The 15,253-nt window shown below is 38.3% G+C and overlaps 1 protein-coding gene across 3 annotated transcripts; it reads right to left on the bottom strand.

Moving 5' to 3' along the window:
- Positions 1–1,445: 1,445 nt before the first annotated feature.
- LOC134539328 (citramalyl-CoA lyase, mitochondrial-like) lies at positions 1,446–15,233 on the bottom strand. Of its 3 annotated transcripts, none has more exons than XM_063381258.1 (8): positions 15,033–15,233; positions 13,449–13,520; positions 11,449–11,583; positions 8,573–8,767; positions 7,005–7,194; positions 5,117–5,230; positions 4,321–4,499; positions 1,446–1,850 (listed from the first exon to the last, which is right to left on the bottom strand). In XM_063381258.1, the coding sequence occupies exons 1-8, from the start codon at positions 15,099–15,101 to the stop codon at positions 1,755–1,757; spliced, it is 1,050 nt and encodes a 349-aa protein (XP_063237328.1). In that variant the 5' UTR covers positions 15,102–15,233; the 3' UTR covers positions 1,446–1,754. The 3 variants fall into 3 exon arrangements, with proteins under 3 accessions (XP_063237328.1, XP_063237330.1, XP_063237327.1); XM_063381260.1 differs by having other exon boundaries at positions 15,118–15,203; XM_063381257.1 differs by lacking the exon at positions 15,033–15,233 and adding an exon at positions 14,891–15,026.
- Positions 15,234–15,253: the final 20 nt, after the last annotated feature.

Below are 15,253 nucleotides of genomic sequence, written 5' to 3' on the forward strand. Positions count from 1 at the left end.
TCATCAGAGTGATTTATGTGGTTTCTTTTGAAACACCAAGTCACGGTTGGAAAAACAAAATTGTGCTTTATGACTAGTTTAAAGGGAATGCGGTGGTACATGGTGGGTGGTCACCTGAGAGGGTGGAAGAGGAGGGGAGGGGAGGTGTTACCTTCATCAGCAGCCACAGTGAAGAGGAGCAGATAGAACCCAGAGACAAACTCCCATTTGCACCTCTCATCCGTCACGCCTGTTCAGGGGTCCAGGGAGACCCGGACTACAGTGGCATGAGTGATGAATTTTACGCACAGAGGCAACCAAGTGGAGGTTCAGGAGGCAGTCTATAAGTGACACATTTAAGAGGCAGATCCTGTTCCCGATGCACGATATAAATTTGTGATCATAGTGGTGAAAATATCAGAAAAAATTTTTTCCCCCCAGAATTTAAGGAAGGGTAAATGCACTAAGAGAGTGCATTTTGCCTTGATGCTCTGAATCGGCGCAACCTGGCTTATCTGTGTGCAGTTTTAAACACAGTTGAGTTGCATTGCAGCAGACATATTGGATTTTATGCTAAGCAAATTACATGTTTTAAATTTTTTTTTCTTTCAAATTCTTGTCTAGTGTGACAGATGATACAGTATTATTAAAAAACCACCCCAAATCTCAAAGTGAACGCTTTAATTGGTACATAAGTATTGTGAATTTTTTTTTTTTTTTTTTTTTTGCTATAAATGCTTGCAGATGGTAACTTAGTATTTGATGGCAGTGACCTATTTTAAGATACCAAGTTTTTGTATTAAATTTTTGCTGCAACTGTCGTGAGAATAACAGCAATTACGTGATCATTGTAAGAATGACTGGTTTCTTATCTGTCAGTATTTGTACTTTGTAGAGGCTGGTTAAAATTCCATACTTTATATTGAAAAATAATGTTCAGTTTTGAAAATTCTACCATATAGGTACAACTGTTCTATTATGCCTTTCACTAAATTGTGGACGACTGTAACAGTATTTTAGGTAGCTATTTAGCTGAAACCTAGCGTAAACATCTCCCAATACTAAGTATTGGTATAAGAACAGGTCTAGCAACAAATTAATAATTGTGATCTTCCATATTTTTTAAGACTTTGACAATATTTCTATGAAGACATGTTATATGTACATTCTCAAATTGTGTCAATTACATGTTCAGTGTCAGGGAAGCAAATATATATATGTTTATTTTTGCTGCATTAAACTTGATGTCAATTATGATGTGACCTGTGATTTCTTTGTATTAAATAATGTTACCAAGCTTACAGTGTTTCAATTTATGGTTTTGTGGTAAAAGCATTCATATTTAAACTAACCTAATCCTGAATCCTTTTAATGGTTTAAATTAAATACACTACTCAAGCATGGTTACCATTGTCTGATTGGTTTTTCCATTCAATCTTTAAAAAATATAAATCATTAATGTTTTCATAAAAGTATATGTTTTTTATTTAAATAAATTATGTACGATTACATGCACAGTATGTAACACTGTCCCAGTTTTATTTTTAGCAACAGAAACTGTGCAAATACATAGACATTTTAATTGATATCCCAATTTAAAAATAACTTCATTTTTTTACTAATTCACTGTTTTCCCCCAGAAATCAGTGCATTTTTTTTTATACATAACTGACTTTTAAACCAAACATATTTTATTTTTTTAAATTAATGTACAGCTTATTGAATTTTATTAACCTCCTATAACTTTGAGTGAAATGCTTTACTGTCTGTAATTTTCATTTGTTCTTCGCAGAAGTGGCTACTTCTAGAACTCTTCTCGCTTGTAGCACCGTCGGCATGTCAATCATACTTCCTTCGTAAGTGAACGCTCCCTGAAACGACAGTAACAGAGCTTCAATAGTTTTTGAGTTATAAACCAAAATTCATTCATGCTACAATGTCATTTGATTCCTAGATAGGCACCAAGTTGTTATTCAAGTAGTTGAACCTGCTATAACTAAGGACAAGATTATACGGTAAATTGCGATAAAACTGACACCACCAGGCATGTCAATTCACCATATTACCCCATTTTAGCACGGAAATGCAACTATAAAAATATCAACCGAACATTTGAAAAAAAAAAAAAACTTAAAATCGCAACCAAAAAATATCTCTTACCATATTAAATTTAATGAATATAATTTATTTAGCACGAAGTTTATGCTAAAAAGTATGCACTAAATTATTATTGAACTTTAATCTATTATTAATAACGCTTTTTACATTAATGACTTGGGCACATTTTACGAACACACAAATACGTACTTGCCGATTTCTTTCATGTCGCAGACATGCTAATTTCAAATTATTTCATTGTAAAAGTGCATCATGTGTATAATTTGTTGATATAGGTGTTGAGCAGTATTTATTTTCATATTTGTTGAATAAATACTATCTACATGAATAAAGACCCTATACAAAAGTAAAAATAGTGTGTTGGAAAAAAAAACAATAACACTGAATTCTCCCACTTAAAATACGAAATTGAACTAAAAGTGAAACCATGAAATATTGTCCCTAGCTATAACTTTAAAACAACTAGTTTTTCTGTACTTGACCTATGAGCATAGGTCCTAATCAAACCTTTACCTCCATTTTAATCTACCAGAAGACCAGAAAGTGCTGAAAGCAGTGGTTCAACACAGATAAACTTTTCAAGAAATGGTATCATTAGTGCTGGGTAGAACCTGGAAACAGGAGGAAGGAACGGTAATATAAATACAGAATTTTTGATGTATGTATTGTAGTCATGTTTAAAGCTAGGTATGTGCGGTTCTTCTTTCCGCTGGAATTATTACCTTCCTTGAATACCAAAATAGAATAAAATAATTTTTTTTTGTGATGTAATTTAAAAAACCTACAAGATAATAAAATACGAAATGATTTTTAAGAAAACTATTTCGATGAAAGAAAAAAATGTACTTTAGTTGCATTGTCCACCTGCCAAGTCAACGAAGCCAACAGTTTTCTTGGAAATCACTAAATCAGTATTTAAAAATTATTTTTTTTACAACTTCGAAAATGGCGCTTGGGTACCTTGTTAACAGTAACCTGATCACGTGCGTGCGTGCGTGCGTGCGTGCGTGCGTGTGTGTGCACGTGCCACAAGGTTGCAGTGATTAACGGTCAGGGTAACAAAATCCTGGAGAGGTTGGGCCGTATTTCGCCCCATCCTGAGTCACCGCCAGACCCCCCCCACATCATTCTGTGGGGCCCGTTGCTAGAAGTCATGATGCCCCCCCCCCCCCCTTTTTTTTCTAAAAGATAAAAAATATTTTTTTCCTTTATGTTCATTGTTTTAATTATATATTTTTTTTAACATTTTCACAATTATTTTCAAAACACATTAAAACTAGTTTTAAGTCAGTGTTACAACTGTCAACGTAAATTGATTTTGAATAATGGCAAATAAATGAGTGTAAGTTGTTCTGCACTGTCAACATGGTGTCGCGTCAATTGGTGCTGGTTTTGTTACTCACAGTAGTAGATTCAGACACGTTCTGTACGCGCAGCATATTCCGGAATAATATTACTCCGGTGTAATATTTCATCGGCAACTAAATTCAGGCCTTACTGTTTAATTGTTTTTTGTGATTTATTTCAAATCGTCTACTTTTTTTTGTTTTTAAGTTGTTTTTTTTCTTTCCTTCGCAGGCCCCCCAGATCCATGGGCCCCGTTGCCATAGCAACGGTAGCACCGGCCATGTGGGGGCCCTGGGCATGGTGCGCGCACAGACCGTCGCATACAAAAATGTCACCTTCAGAGCACCTGACGAAGTATAACTTAAAATTTCTAAAAAAAAAAAAAAAAAAAAAAAAAAAATATATATATATATATACATCTCCACAGGCCTACACACAAATTAAAAATCAAATTAGAATGAGCTACAATCATCTTATACAAAACTAACAAATATTTTTGCAAAAATCCACGACCCTGGAGAAACCCCCGTATGGCCTCCACATGAGGGGGGGGGGGGGGGGAGAGCCCTAGAAAAGAAACGGGTTCCCCATTTGGAAGCCATCTTAGAAGTTTATTTTTTTCCCACCCACCGTCCCTTTGGTAGCCTGACTAGTCGCAAGGGATTACCAGAAATTTCGCCATATTATCTGAGCAAACCGCCTTGGAGGAGCCGAGCCGCGAACCCGGGTCTTACAAGTCACAAGTCAGACGCTCTACCCCAGAGCCGGAAGGTAGAGCGGTGACCTGCAGTCTTCTTCACACTGACACGAAGTTACTGCAGGAGTTTCACCGTGGTCTGGTTTATCGCCGGATGGACGGACGGACGGACGCCTGACCTTGCCCTCCGCCTGGTGGCGCCGGAACGCCTCGACGACGGCGCGGGCGCGCTGCACGCTGGCGGGTGCCGGGAGGAAGGCCGCCTGAGCGACGGGCACCTGCGCGGGGTGGATCACCTGCTTGCCCGTGTAGCCCATGCCGGCCCCGGCCTCGCACTGCCTCCTCAGCCCCTCCAGGTCTGCGCGGCACACAAAACACAGCTTTGAAAGATCCGTGCGATGGGAGTGCATGACTCGATGTAAGCTTTCGGACATCCGCAGGGGCGTAGGAACCGGGGGGGAGGGGGGGACGTGTCCCCCCTGAACCTTTTTTGGGTGGAGGGGACTGTCCCCCTCCCCCAACTTTCTAGACCGTGATATTTTCATTTTATAATATTATTCTGCCCAACTTTATTTGTAATTTTTTCACTCATCAAATTTTATCTTAAGGAAACAATAATAATTTTAACATCGATGTATCCAATGGTTGGATACAAAAAACTGCTCAAAAAGCGCTATTTTGCACTTTTAAAATCAAAATTTTCCGGTGGAGGACCCCCGGACCCCCCGTCTTAGTAAGAGGGGAATGGGTTTACATGACATCAAAATCATTATTAGTCCCCAAACAACTTTACTCTATCTACATGTTTCCATCCATCTACATGTTTCCATCTATCTACATGTTTCTCCATCTACATGTTTCCATCTATCTACATGTTTCTCCATCTACATGTTTCCATCTATCTACATGTTTCCTCTATCTACATGTTTCGGTTTCAATCATTTCCACTTGATTAGACCGTCATAGTGTACGCACCTTGGTACTCAATGTGCACCATGTCGATGGCTTGGAGACCGAAGGCCTTGGCAACCAACACCAGCTTCTGCCTGGCGTAGAGCAGTTCGTTTGCCTCCGTGGTGCGTGTCACTCCTGCAACGTGAAGTCCGTTCAAGGCTTGTCTCCGGACACGCCAACTTTTAAAAACACGGCTGTACAGGCACGTAGCCAGGGGGGTCCTTAGTCCAAAGGCCTCTCTCCCAGGATTTAAAAAAAAAAAAAAATAGTGAAGCCAATAAGAAAATCATAGCAAATTAGATACAGACAGGGATGTGCGAATCCTTGATTTTCAGTTCGGTTCGAATCCGATTCGAATCCGTGGCAATATTTGAGATATGAATCCAATTCCGAATATTAAGCACAGAATAATTAAAAATAACTGATTAATTTAAAAATAATGTGTGTTCTCTTTTTTTCTAACTGTAACTACTGGCAATTATTTATTACACTGAGACTGAAATGTTTATAATTATGTAAACTTAATTAATAATAAACACTTTAAAATATGAAAACCAAAACATATTCGATTCTCCAACTCAATCGTAATAAACTGCACGCCACAGGGAAATCGCAGTTTTATAAACGTTTCCGCAAACGAAACCATTTTTTCTCCAATAAATAGCCAAGACTTTTTTCTTGTAGGTATGTAATTGTTCATAGTTTATAGTTTGCTATATGACGAAATTCGTAATTAAGTAATTATAGTTTAAGCTCTCGAAATCTTGAAATTCTTTTAATGTCACTGTGTTAATTATTTAATTTACATATCTTTCTTTGATACATCATATTATAAATACTTACGTAACAGTAGCCTAAATTTATTTTTCACTGCTAGTATTTTTGAGCCGTATTAAATTAATTTATAACTTTTGTGAATATTCGTAATACTGTTCGAATCCATGTAAGTACCACGATTCCGGGTTCTGGTAATTGTGGATTCGAACCGTACCCAAAAATATTGGGTACTCGCACATCCCTACTTACAGATCATTAATAAAGAATTATTATAATACTTTGTCGGCTACAATAATGTATTTCCTCCCCATCAAAGCCGGACATGCCTCTAATGCAGATTTTGTGAGAGTTCACACACGTGTAACTGAAAGCATGTCTTTCATACATTGACATGTGTGTTTTATCTATTTAATAACAATGGTATTATGTGTAATAATGACTTATTTTAAAGAAATCATCAACTAATTGACTTAAGAACAAATTATTGAAACAATTAAATAAAAACCAAAACATTAAATGTCTGTTCCGGTAGTAAAACCTCTTAAAACATATCCCGTTTAAGGGGAAGGAATATAAACCAAAAGACGCAAACATTTTTTAGGCCGTACCAATAAACTTCAGTTTATTTTTGAAAACTGTGCCTTGTTAAGGCATAATTATATTATTTTATTGAATGCCTGAAGTTGAAAACAACTGGAAGCAACAAATATATTCTGCACTATGTTTAGAGTTGAAAATTTTTTTTACAAAGAACCCTATCACCTGAATTTATTATAAACGACAGCAAAATTTAAAATAAAAAGCGGTAACATTTTTTTTTACCATCTAAAACTTGAATTTAAGATGTCTTCCTTTGACTTCTCTCTCCCTCCACCACCGAAATAATTTTTTTTTTCTTACAATGCATTAATAAATTTGCTCAATATCTAAAAAATTTTTTACATAAAACTGAAGTATTTCAAAGAGTTTCCCTGGTTACTAGGCAGAAATATTTTGATCCTTTCATAATTTCCCCAGCAGGGTTTCACTGCGACGCGAGTCAGTCCTCGCTGGGCTGAAGGCCCCTCCCCGGGCTGAAGGCCCCTCCCCGGGCTGAAGGCCCCTCCCCGGGCTGAAGGCACCCTCCACGAACCCAGGCTCGCGCACAGGTCGTCGCTGCCGAAGACGAGCGCCGCCGGGCGGAAGAGCGAGGCCCGCGACAGTTCCTCCGCCTTCGCGCAGATGTCCGGGAGGCGGAGGACGGCCCGCGCCGACTCAATGTACAGCACCAGGTCGATCTTGCTCGACCGGCCGCGCAAGGCCGAGGAGATCCTGTCTGAAAACTGAGCGAGCATGTCTTCACGTCCAAGGGTCACGTGCAAACAAGTGATTCTGACGTGGAGCAGAGAGTTGATACTACTTGAAGTTTTCAAAAGTGTTCAAATATATACCATGAATTCAATATCATGCTCAAGACTCAAGTCCCACATTCTGATTTGAGTATTCATATTATCTTGTCACTACTATTAAATAAGGGATTTTCATGTAAACTTATTCCGATATCTCTGTTTGCATTTTTCATGCCTCAAATTTTCTCAGATTTTCACTAACTGTTATTTCCAGGGGCGGGCTCCAAGGCAGGGCAAGCTGGGTAAAGGCCCACAATTATCGCGGCCTTGCGACTGTGTTTTTTCAATTTTATTTTACTTGTTTGTCTAGTGTCCTATTAAAATATGAACATTCATGGCAAAAGAAAAATTAAAATTTTTATTAGCACGTAAACTAAAGTGCTGGTCAATACAAATTTCCATTCATGATTTCCTTTTAGAAAAATTTGTAAAGTGTTTAATGCCACAAATAACTATGCAATTCCACCAGAATTTGATTGTAAGCATTTATAAACGTGATTCGAGAAAAATTTATCAGGAAAAAACATCAAAATTAGATAAACCATCATCAATATTTGGCTAAAAATTATGTTCAAAAGAGTTAAATTTCCAAATTTTCCAGGGGAGTGTCACCATAAAAGTAAATAGCCCAGATACCCGCAAAGTCTAGAGCCACTACTGGTTATTTTCAAGCTGTGAAAGGTCATGCAATTGATAATTATTATTAACACTTACATGAGTTTATCCCACTATTGTATAGCATTCAAAACTACTGCATATGATGAGAAAATTTTGAGGCAAAACATAAAATGCAAGGGAGCTCTAATAATTTACAAGATAAGCCTTGAAATAATAGTAATGACAAGAAAATGCCTACCTGGGCACATATATGTAGCGCACAGCTTCGGAAGAAAACCGTGCAATTTTAAAACTGCTCGATACCAGAGTTTGTGAAAAAGCATTTAAGAATACGCTGAGGACGGATTGGCAGTTCTCTTTCCATATTTTGTTTTTAAACTGTATTTTTAAGAGAGTGAAAATTGCTGAAACTTGTGAAACACTTGGTACAGATTCTTAAAGCACTCAAGGGACTTGATTACACCTTTATCTTTATTTCCACGCCGTATCATGGTTGTCTTATGCACGACGAGAAGACTGCGTGCCAGTCCAAGAGGGGATACCACGCTAGAAGCACCGGCGAGCATCGTACTTATCACCCCGCCTTCACTGACACGCATACACCCCTGACTAGGCAGGTCCCTTCACCAACAACGGTGTACGAAGAAAAAATGTTTTAGGCGAGACCACTGGAAATAACAAAGTCCTTCCTTACCCACCGGACGTGATCCGTCGATTCGACCTTGGGCAGCAGGAGCGTGGGAGGGGTGCGGTCTCCTCCCAGGACCGCGGACAAGTCCTCCTCGCAGAGGCCGCTCTCGACGGAGTTCACCCGCACGCACCACTCGGAAGGCAGCTGCAAGATGCTCCCTTCATCGAGCAAACTTCGTATGTTGTCCCGAGCATTTTTCTGAGAAATGAACGTTAAAAGAAAAATCTCAAAACTTTCCTCCAAGCTGCAGGGACGCAGATGAATAACTCACCTGAAAAGAAGCAAAGAAACAAAGAAAGGTTATTTGTAGAGTGTATGTGATCCAAATTTAAGTTCTTCCCTTGGGTTCTGGTGGTTTTACGACAAGGTTCTCAGACACTTACTCTAAAAAATTTCCTTGAGGTTTTCCAAATTTTTTACTGTCCAACTTATTTTTTTTTCCTGTCTCATTAATAAATTTTGCAAGATAACATTACACTAAAAACATGCATCAAAACACATTTTTACCACACGTATCTTGTCAAATTGACCACACAATGTTTTTACCATACACAGTTTGTACTATTATTTCCATTAGTAAGTACTATTCAACTAACTCTGCTAGTCAAACTGAAATATTTAATCCACTATTCTGTTAAACCTCATTTATCTGGACTAACTGGGGCCAAAGGCAATCTGAACAATCAAAAATCCAGATAATATGGGTACGCAATAAACAAACCAAATTCCTTCAAAAAAAGCAGACTTACCATTTATTATGATAAAAAACCAAATTGTGTTTTAAAAATACATTTCATACAAGCCCTATATTGTTTATTGCAAAAAATTTGTCTATTTTCTTCTGTTACAAACATCTGAGGTGTTTGAATAAAGCATGGTGATGCAAATGCTTTTCATTAATAGTTCAGCTGGAGCGGTGTGCTGATGGACTCGTGCATCTAACTAGCAGCAAATAAAAATATAAGTACGGTGAAAGCTTTCAATCCGAAATGATCGGGACCAAGGCAGTGTCGTATTAGTGAGTTAGTTCCCCCATTATCAAACATTAATAAAGTTTAAACCGGGTGTATGGTGCTAATTATGCCATTGAGAAAAATTTGGTAAGGGATTTCAAACACTAGGGGTGAATAAGAACAAAAATAAACACATAATCTAAAAAAAAAAAAATTATCAGTTGACATTTATTTCCCCTTAGTGCAATATTATGCTTAGTATTTTATTGTTATAGTTGCATTTAAAATAATTTTTATGAAATAATTTTCAAAAATTATTTGTGTTAGGACCCCTGGACCACCTGGTTGGACACTATCAAATTCAAACCCTATATAAGTAACTTTTGGGGGGGGAGGACTATTGTTTGTTTAAGGGGGTTGGGGGAATGTACCATCATCATTGAGAAGGATGAACACGCCTGGTTATAACAATACTAAATATATAATATACATACTACAATGGTATTTAAAATGAGTTGTAAGAACCCACTCTACAGAAAGAAAAAAAAATAAAGAATAGCATTTGTGACCCTATAAAAATTATTATAGAAATATAACCTTAAAATGTTAAAAATTAAATGTATAAAATATACACAGAAAAAATTGTATTTAATAAAAAAACCAATAGTACAAAATAAAAAGCCGGCAGAACAATAATCAATGTTATGATTTCATTGTAAATATAATGTAATATTATACAGTCTGTCCATGAAATAATGTCCCGGTTATAAAATTTAACAGTATCAACTATAAAAGTTCTAGTGTGTTGGTTCAGGGTCATAATCAAAGAGTAACTCAAACAGTTTTAGATCAGTGTATGCATGAATACTGCTTTGTTGTTTTCTCGCTTGCAGCGCTAAAGAATGGCTCTTCCCCAGTTAATAGGGGGTGAACAAGTAAACTTCATTTGGCAACAAGATAGAGCCCCTCCCCATTGGAATCTGTTTGTACGAGAGTGGTTGAACGTCGAAGTCCCTGACTGTTGGATTGGTCGTAATGGTCTAGACGACAGAGCTCTTTTTTGCTGGCCTCCATGTTCAACTGACATAAAGACATGCAAATTTTTCCTTTGTGTCTTTACAAAAGACCATGTCTACATTCCGTCGCTACCTAATGATTTGCCAGAGTTGAGACACAGAATTTATGAGGTCAATGCTTCAACAACTCCGGACGTGTTTACCAAAGTGTGGGAAGAATTGGACTTTAGGTTGGATGTGTGCCATACAATTAAAGGTGCACATATTGAACATTTATAAAAAAAAAAATTAATTAGTTTACCTTCAATTTGATAAATGATTTGTTGTAAATGGTCTAAATTAAACTGTTACAATATACCACTGAAAATGGGACATTCTTTTATGGACTCCCTGGATTCTGTGTTCCTTATAATTTTTTTTTTTTGTTTGACACGTATCATACCCCTAGAAATGAGGTCAAACAATATGTAAAATAAAATTTCAAAAATAATGTGACCTGGCCTGCCAAGGTGGACAGCCGGAATGCAAGGAGCTGAAAACGGTATGAAACAATCTCCAAGCCTGAGCCAGTGGTATATATCGTCGGCTTACTTCTAAAACCTCGTAAGTCCAGATTCACCCAGTTTTATATCCCGGATGTGTTTGGTGTATTGTTTCATAGTGCATATGCTGATAAAACTTCGTTAAGTCAACTCTACTTAGTCTCTTTTCTATTCACAAATTATAAAACCTCGTATCTTTGTCAGTCGAAAACCCGTGCTCCAAAAGCTCATAAGTTCTCCTGTAAAATTGACTGGAAATACGAGTTACCAGGTTTTAGATGTAAGCCGACGATATAGAGGCATTGATTCTGCATTCTGTTCAAGATATTCTGGACTACAGAATGCCGGTTGTGAAAGTTACTCCGCACCTTCCTGTTGCTCGCGACTCCGTCCTCGCAGTCCATCGCAATGCAGTCGGCGTCCAGCGACCGCGCTTTGTTCAGCTTGCGAAGGTCGTCTCCCGGGACGTACAGCACAGCTCGCCGCAGGGGGCTCGGCCTCGCCTGGAACGGAAGCTATGCACAGCTCACGGGGGCAGTGACGTCACTGCTGTCAATGATCTGTGTCTTCGTAAGGTGCCCCCGCCTACCCTGGAACACAAACGGTGTGCGTGCGGAGCTCCGGAAGAAACCACGCGATTCGAATACCGCTCAAGATATCCAGATGGGGTCTGTTTTACGAAACGCATTTAAGGATACGTTGAGGGCGGAGTAGTACTTTTTCCAAATTTCCTTTTCAAACTGTATTTTTTAGAAATGTGATAACGGCTCAAACGTGCATTTTAAGAATAATTTTTAGCCATGAAACACTCAGTAGAGATTTTTGGAAGTGCTCAAGGTATTTGCAAAACACTTTTTGTCTTAATTTCTCCATGATGCAGTGTCATGGTTTGTCAGTGTTTGTGTTTAGGAGTAATCCTAATAAATGGGTTCAAAAGCACGTAATGTGCATTATTATTAATTCGCATTCAGTAATTCCCGATAAACGGCACACCCCCCTCCCCTTGTCTGTTGGGGGCGGGCGGTACACCAGGGGCGGTAGCACTGTGCCGAGGCACAGTGACCAGGACCCGTCAACGGCAGCGAAGATCAGCCGTTACATAGCTGGTCTATGCACGACGAGAGGAGTGCACACCAATCCAGAGGAGACACCGCGCAAGAAGCACCGGCAAGCGTCGCGCTTAATATCCCGCCTCGCTGACACAGATACATCCCTGCTTAGGCAGGATGCTTAAGGTTTTGCTTCACCATCTGCATGCCTTTCTCGGTCACTAAGGTGGAGTGGAGATATTTCTGATATCAGGTGAGACCTCACAAGTTTTATTTTAGCGAGGGATAGATGTCGCTGTGAATAGCTGGGTTTTCTCTACGTACTCCCGTTTTTCATCCATCCACGTCAGGCTTAGGAATTAATGAGTTTACCTCAAAAGCCACGTCACTTCAAGTTGTTTTAGAGCCCACTCCAAATGCATATTCTAGGTATCTAAAATATTAATTTATAATAATTTTGTTTTGAAATTTTTTCATTATGAACTGAAATTTGAACTTTTAAAAACTTGAAATAATTTTTCGAACACAAAATGTTAATCAACGATCAAGCAATACATTATTAGTAGCCAGGGCGTAACCAGCTCAAAATGGAAAACTGGGGAGGGTGGGGGTGGTGGAGAGATATTTCAGAATTCCACCTCGTCATGGGGAAGGAGGGTCTATGGTGCATGAAATAATAAATTTTTCCGACAATAGTTTGTGAGGATTAATTACACAATTTCTAACTACAGTTCCTTGATCCTTTTTTTTTTTTTTTTTCAACTTCGGAAGCAGGGGTAGCTGCCCCCCCCCCCCCTTACCACTCCCCTAGATACACCCTTGATTAGTGGTCTTTTATAGTCTTTATAGTCATGTTATTTTCTATCAGAAAAGGGTACAACACAGAGCAGCTAGATGGGGAATGAGTATGTGGAGGAAAAGGAAGGGGAAATGGGGGAGATACATAGGCCATCTGTGACCAACTGCAAAGGAGGAGGAAAGTAGAAAGATTGCTGAAACTGTTTAAGGTGATTAAGGATGGTAGGATGGGGGCTGTAGAGGAAGGATGAATCATGAGTGGAAGATCCAGAGGGAGGTGAGACGAACGGAAAGAGGGAAGCAAGTATTCCTGGTGAGGACGGGGCGGGAGTGGAATGGGCTTGGAGGGGAAGATACATGACGAAAAGAGGAGAGAATAACTTGAGGAGAAGACTTCAGGAATTTGGAGAATAAGGTATTTGGGGGAAAGGGGGAACTCCTTGCCACTGGGCGGAAGCCCAATTGCAAGCACTTCAATCAAATCCAAAATCTAGGAATCAAATAAAAATTTTAAAACTGACCATTGAGCACAAAGTCCTGATTTTCTGCAGGCCAAACACACACATCATTGGCTTCATCTTCACGATGAGTAACTGTAAATGAAATTATAAATACAAAATTAACACACAAAGAAAGAACAATCCTAATAGAATATTATTTGGCATGAAACCTGCAAATTGTAGAATTCACTTAAGAAAAACTTCTAAAATCTTGCCTCAAGCATGTAAATACATTTAGTCACTAGTTATGCTCTTAACAAAAAAAAACATTAAAACTACCTCAGAAAAATATTTATATTTACACAAGCCACACAGCCACTGTACTCAGCAAGCTACACAAGCCGTCTCGACAGTTTCTAGACTTGCTTCTCAGATAGCTATCTATTTAAAGAACAAATAATGACATATTGGCTATCCATTCCATTGGTGGTCCTATCTGATTGGTGATAGGAGTGATTACCCCTTTCCCCACTACCCCCTAAAAGAAAAGTAGAATTAGGTAACAAAAAATTATCTAGTGCAGGGTTTCCCAACCAGTGGTAAGCTTACTACTAGTGGTACGTAACAACATTGCAGGTGGTATGCTATCAAATGCTGTAAAGTTAAGTTCCATTGCCACTGATATTGAAAGTTGGCTAACAGACAAACAGCAACAATTTTCCACTAAAAATAGTTGTTTTTTTTATGAATCTTGATCTTTGGACTCAATTTGAAATAAATGTCTAAAAGTGTTTGTTTGTAATGTTGTTCAATCTTAATTAATGTCTATAATTATTTTTTTAAAGTTATGTGTTATAAATGAAACTGCCATTTTTCAATAGACATCTTATTTCTTCCTAAATTTCAAAAATAACCATAACTTATATATTAATATCTAAAACTAAAAGAATAAGTAGGCCTAGTGCCTAGTGGTTCACCAAAGTTTCTAATAATGCCGAGTGATGCGCAGTTGCTAAAATGTTGGAAAACCCTGATCTAGTGACCAGAATTTGATCATGACTTTTCAATACGTCAAAAATGTGTTTAATAGCCTCTAACAGCCTGTTATTTTTCAATATCTCACACTCCCCATTTAACAGGGAAGGTATTTCGTACAACGTGAAACCCTACGGTTGTCCTTGAAGCTGGGTATGCCCCTTTAATGAAAATTTTATATATTCAATGCAAATGTTCCCTCCTTTACTTATTTATATAATTTAATCTTAAAATCTGGTGGCAAAGAGACCTACCCTCTGCTTTATTTCCTACAACTTTAAGATCACTCTTTAATTCCCTTGCCGCTCTCATGTTCACCTCAAGCCCATTCCACTCCTGCCCAGTTCTCATCATACATATGCTTTTCATTTTCCCTTTGTGTTCTCTTCTCCCTCTGTGAAACCTGTTTCCACAGATTCCCCATCCCCCCCTCTCCCGTGAAACTGGTGGTTAGGTGCAAGGTCTCGAATTTCTATCAATCGCCTTACCAGCCTTACAAAAAGGTCTATGCATTTCACCTTCTTCCCCTTAACTTCTCCACAAAAAATATGCATGGCCCATTTTGCTATGCTGTGTTGTAACTTCCCTAACTCCCGGCATCGGCCTGATCAACGTGGAGTATACTTTAACCTTAACCATCCTTCCTGTTCCCAAGCGCACCGATTTATGTTTTTTAATATACAGGTACAATATTTTCATAATTTATTAGAATTACGATTGTCGTCCGCTTAACGTCTGGAGTCAAAACAAAGTGGCATGTTTGCTATCAAAATAATCATAACATAACGTGATTTATTTGTTGACATTTTTGTTGACGTTAAAAAACTTAACAGCCTAAAACTTACAAATAG

Source organism: Bacillus rossius, chromosome 15 (genome assembly GCF_032445375.1).
Source record: "Bacillus rossius redtenbacheri isolate Brsri chromosome 15, Brsri_v3, whole genome shotgun sequence".
Lineage (NCBI taxonomy): Eukaryota > Metazoa > Arthropoda > Insecta > Phasmatodea > Bacillidae > Bacillus > Bacillus rossius.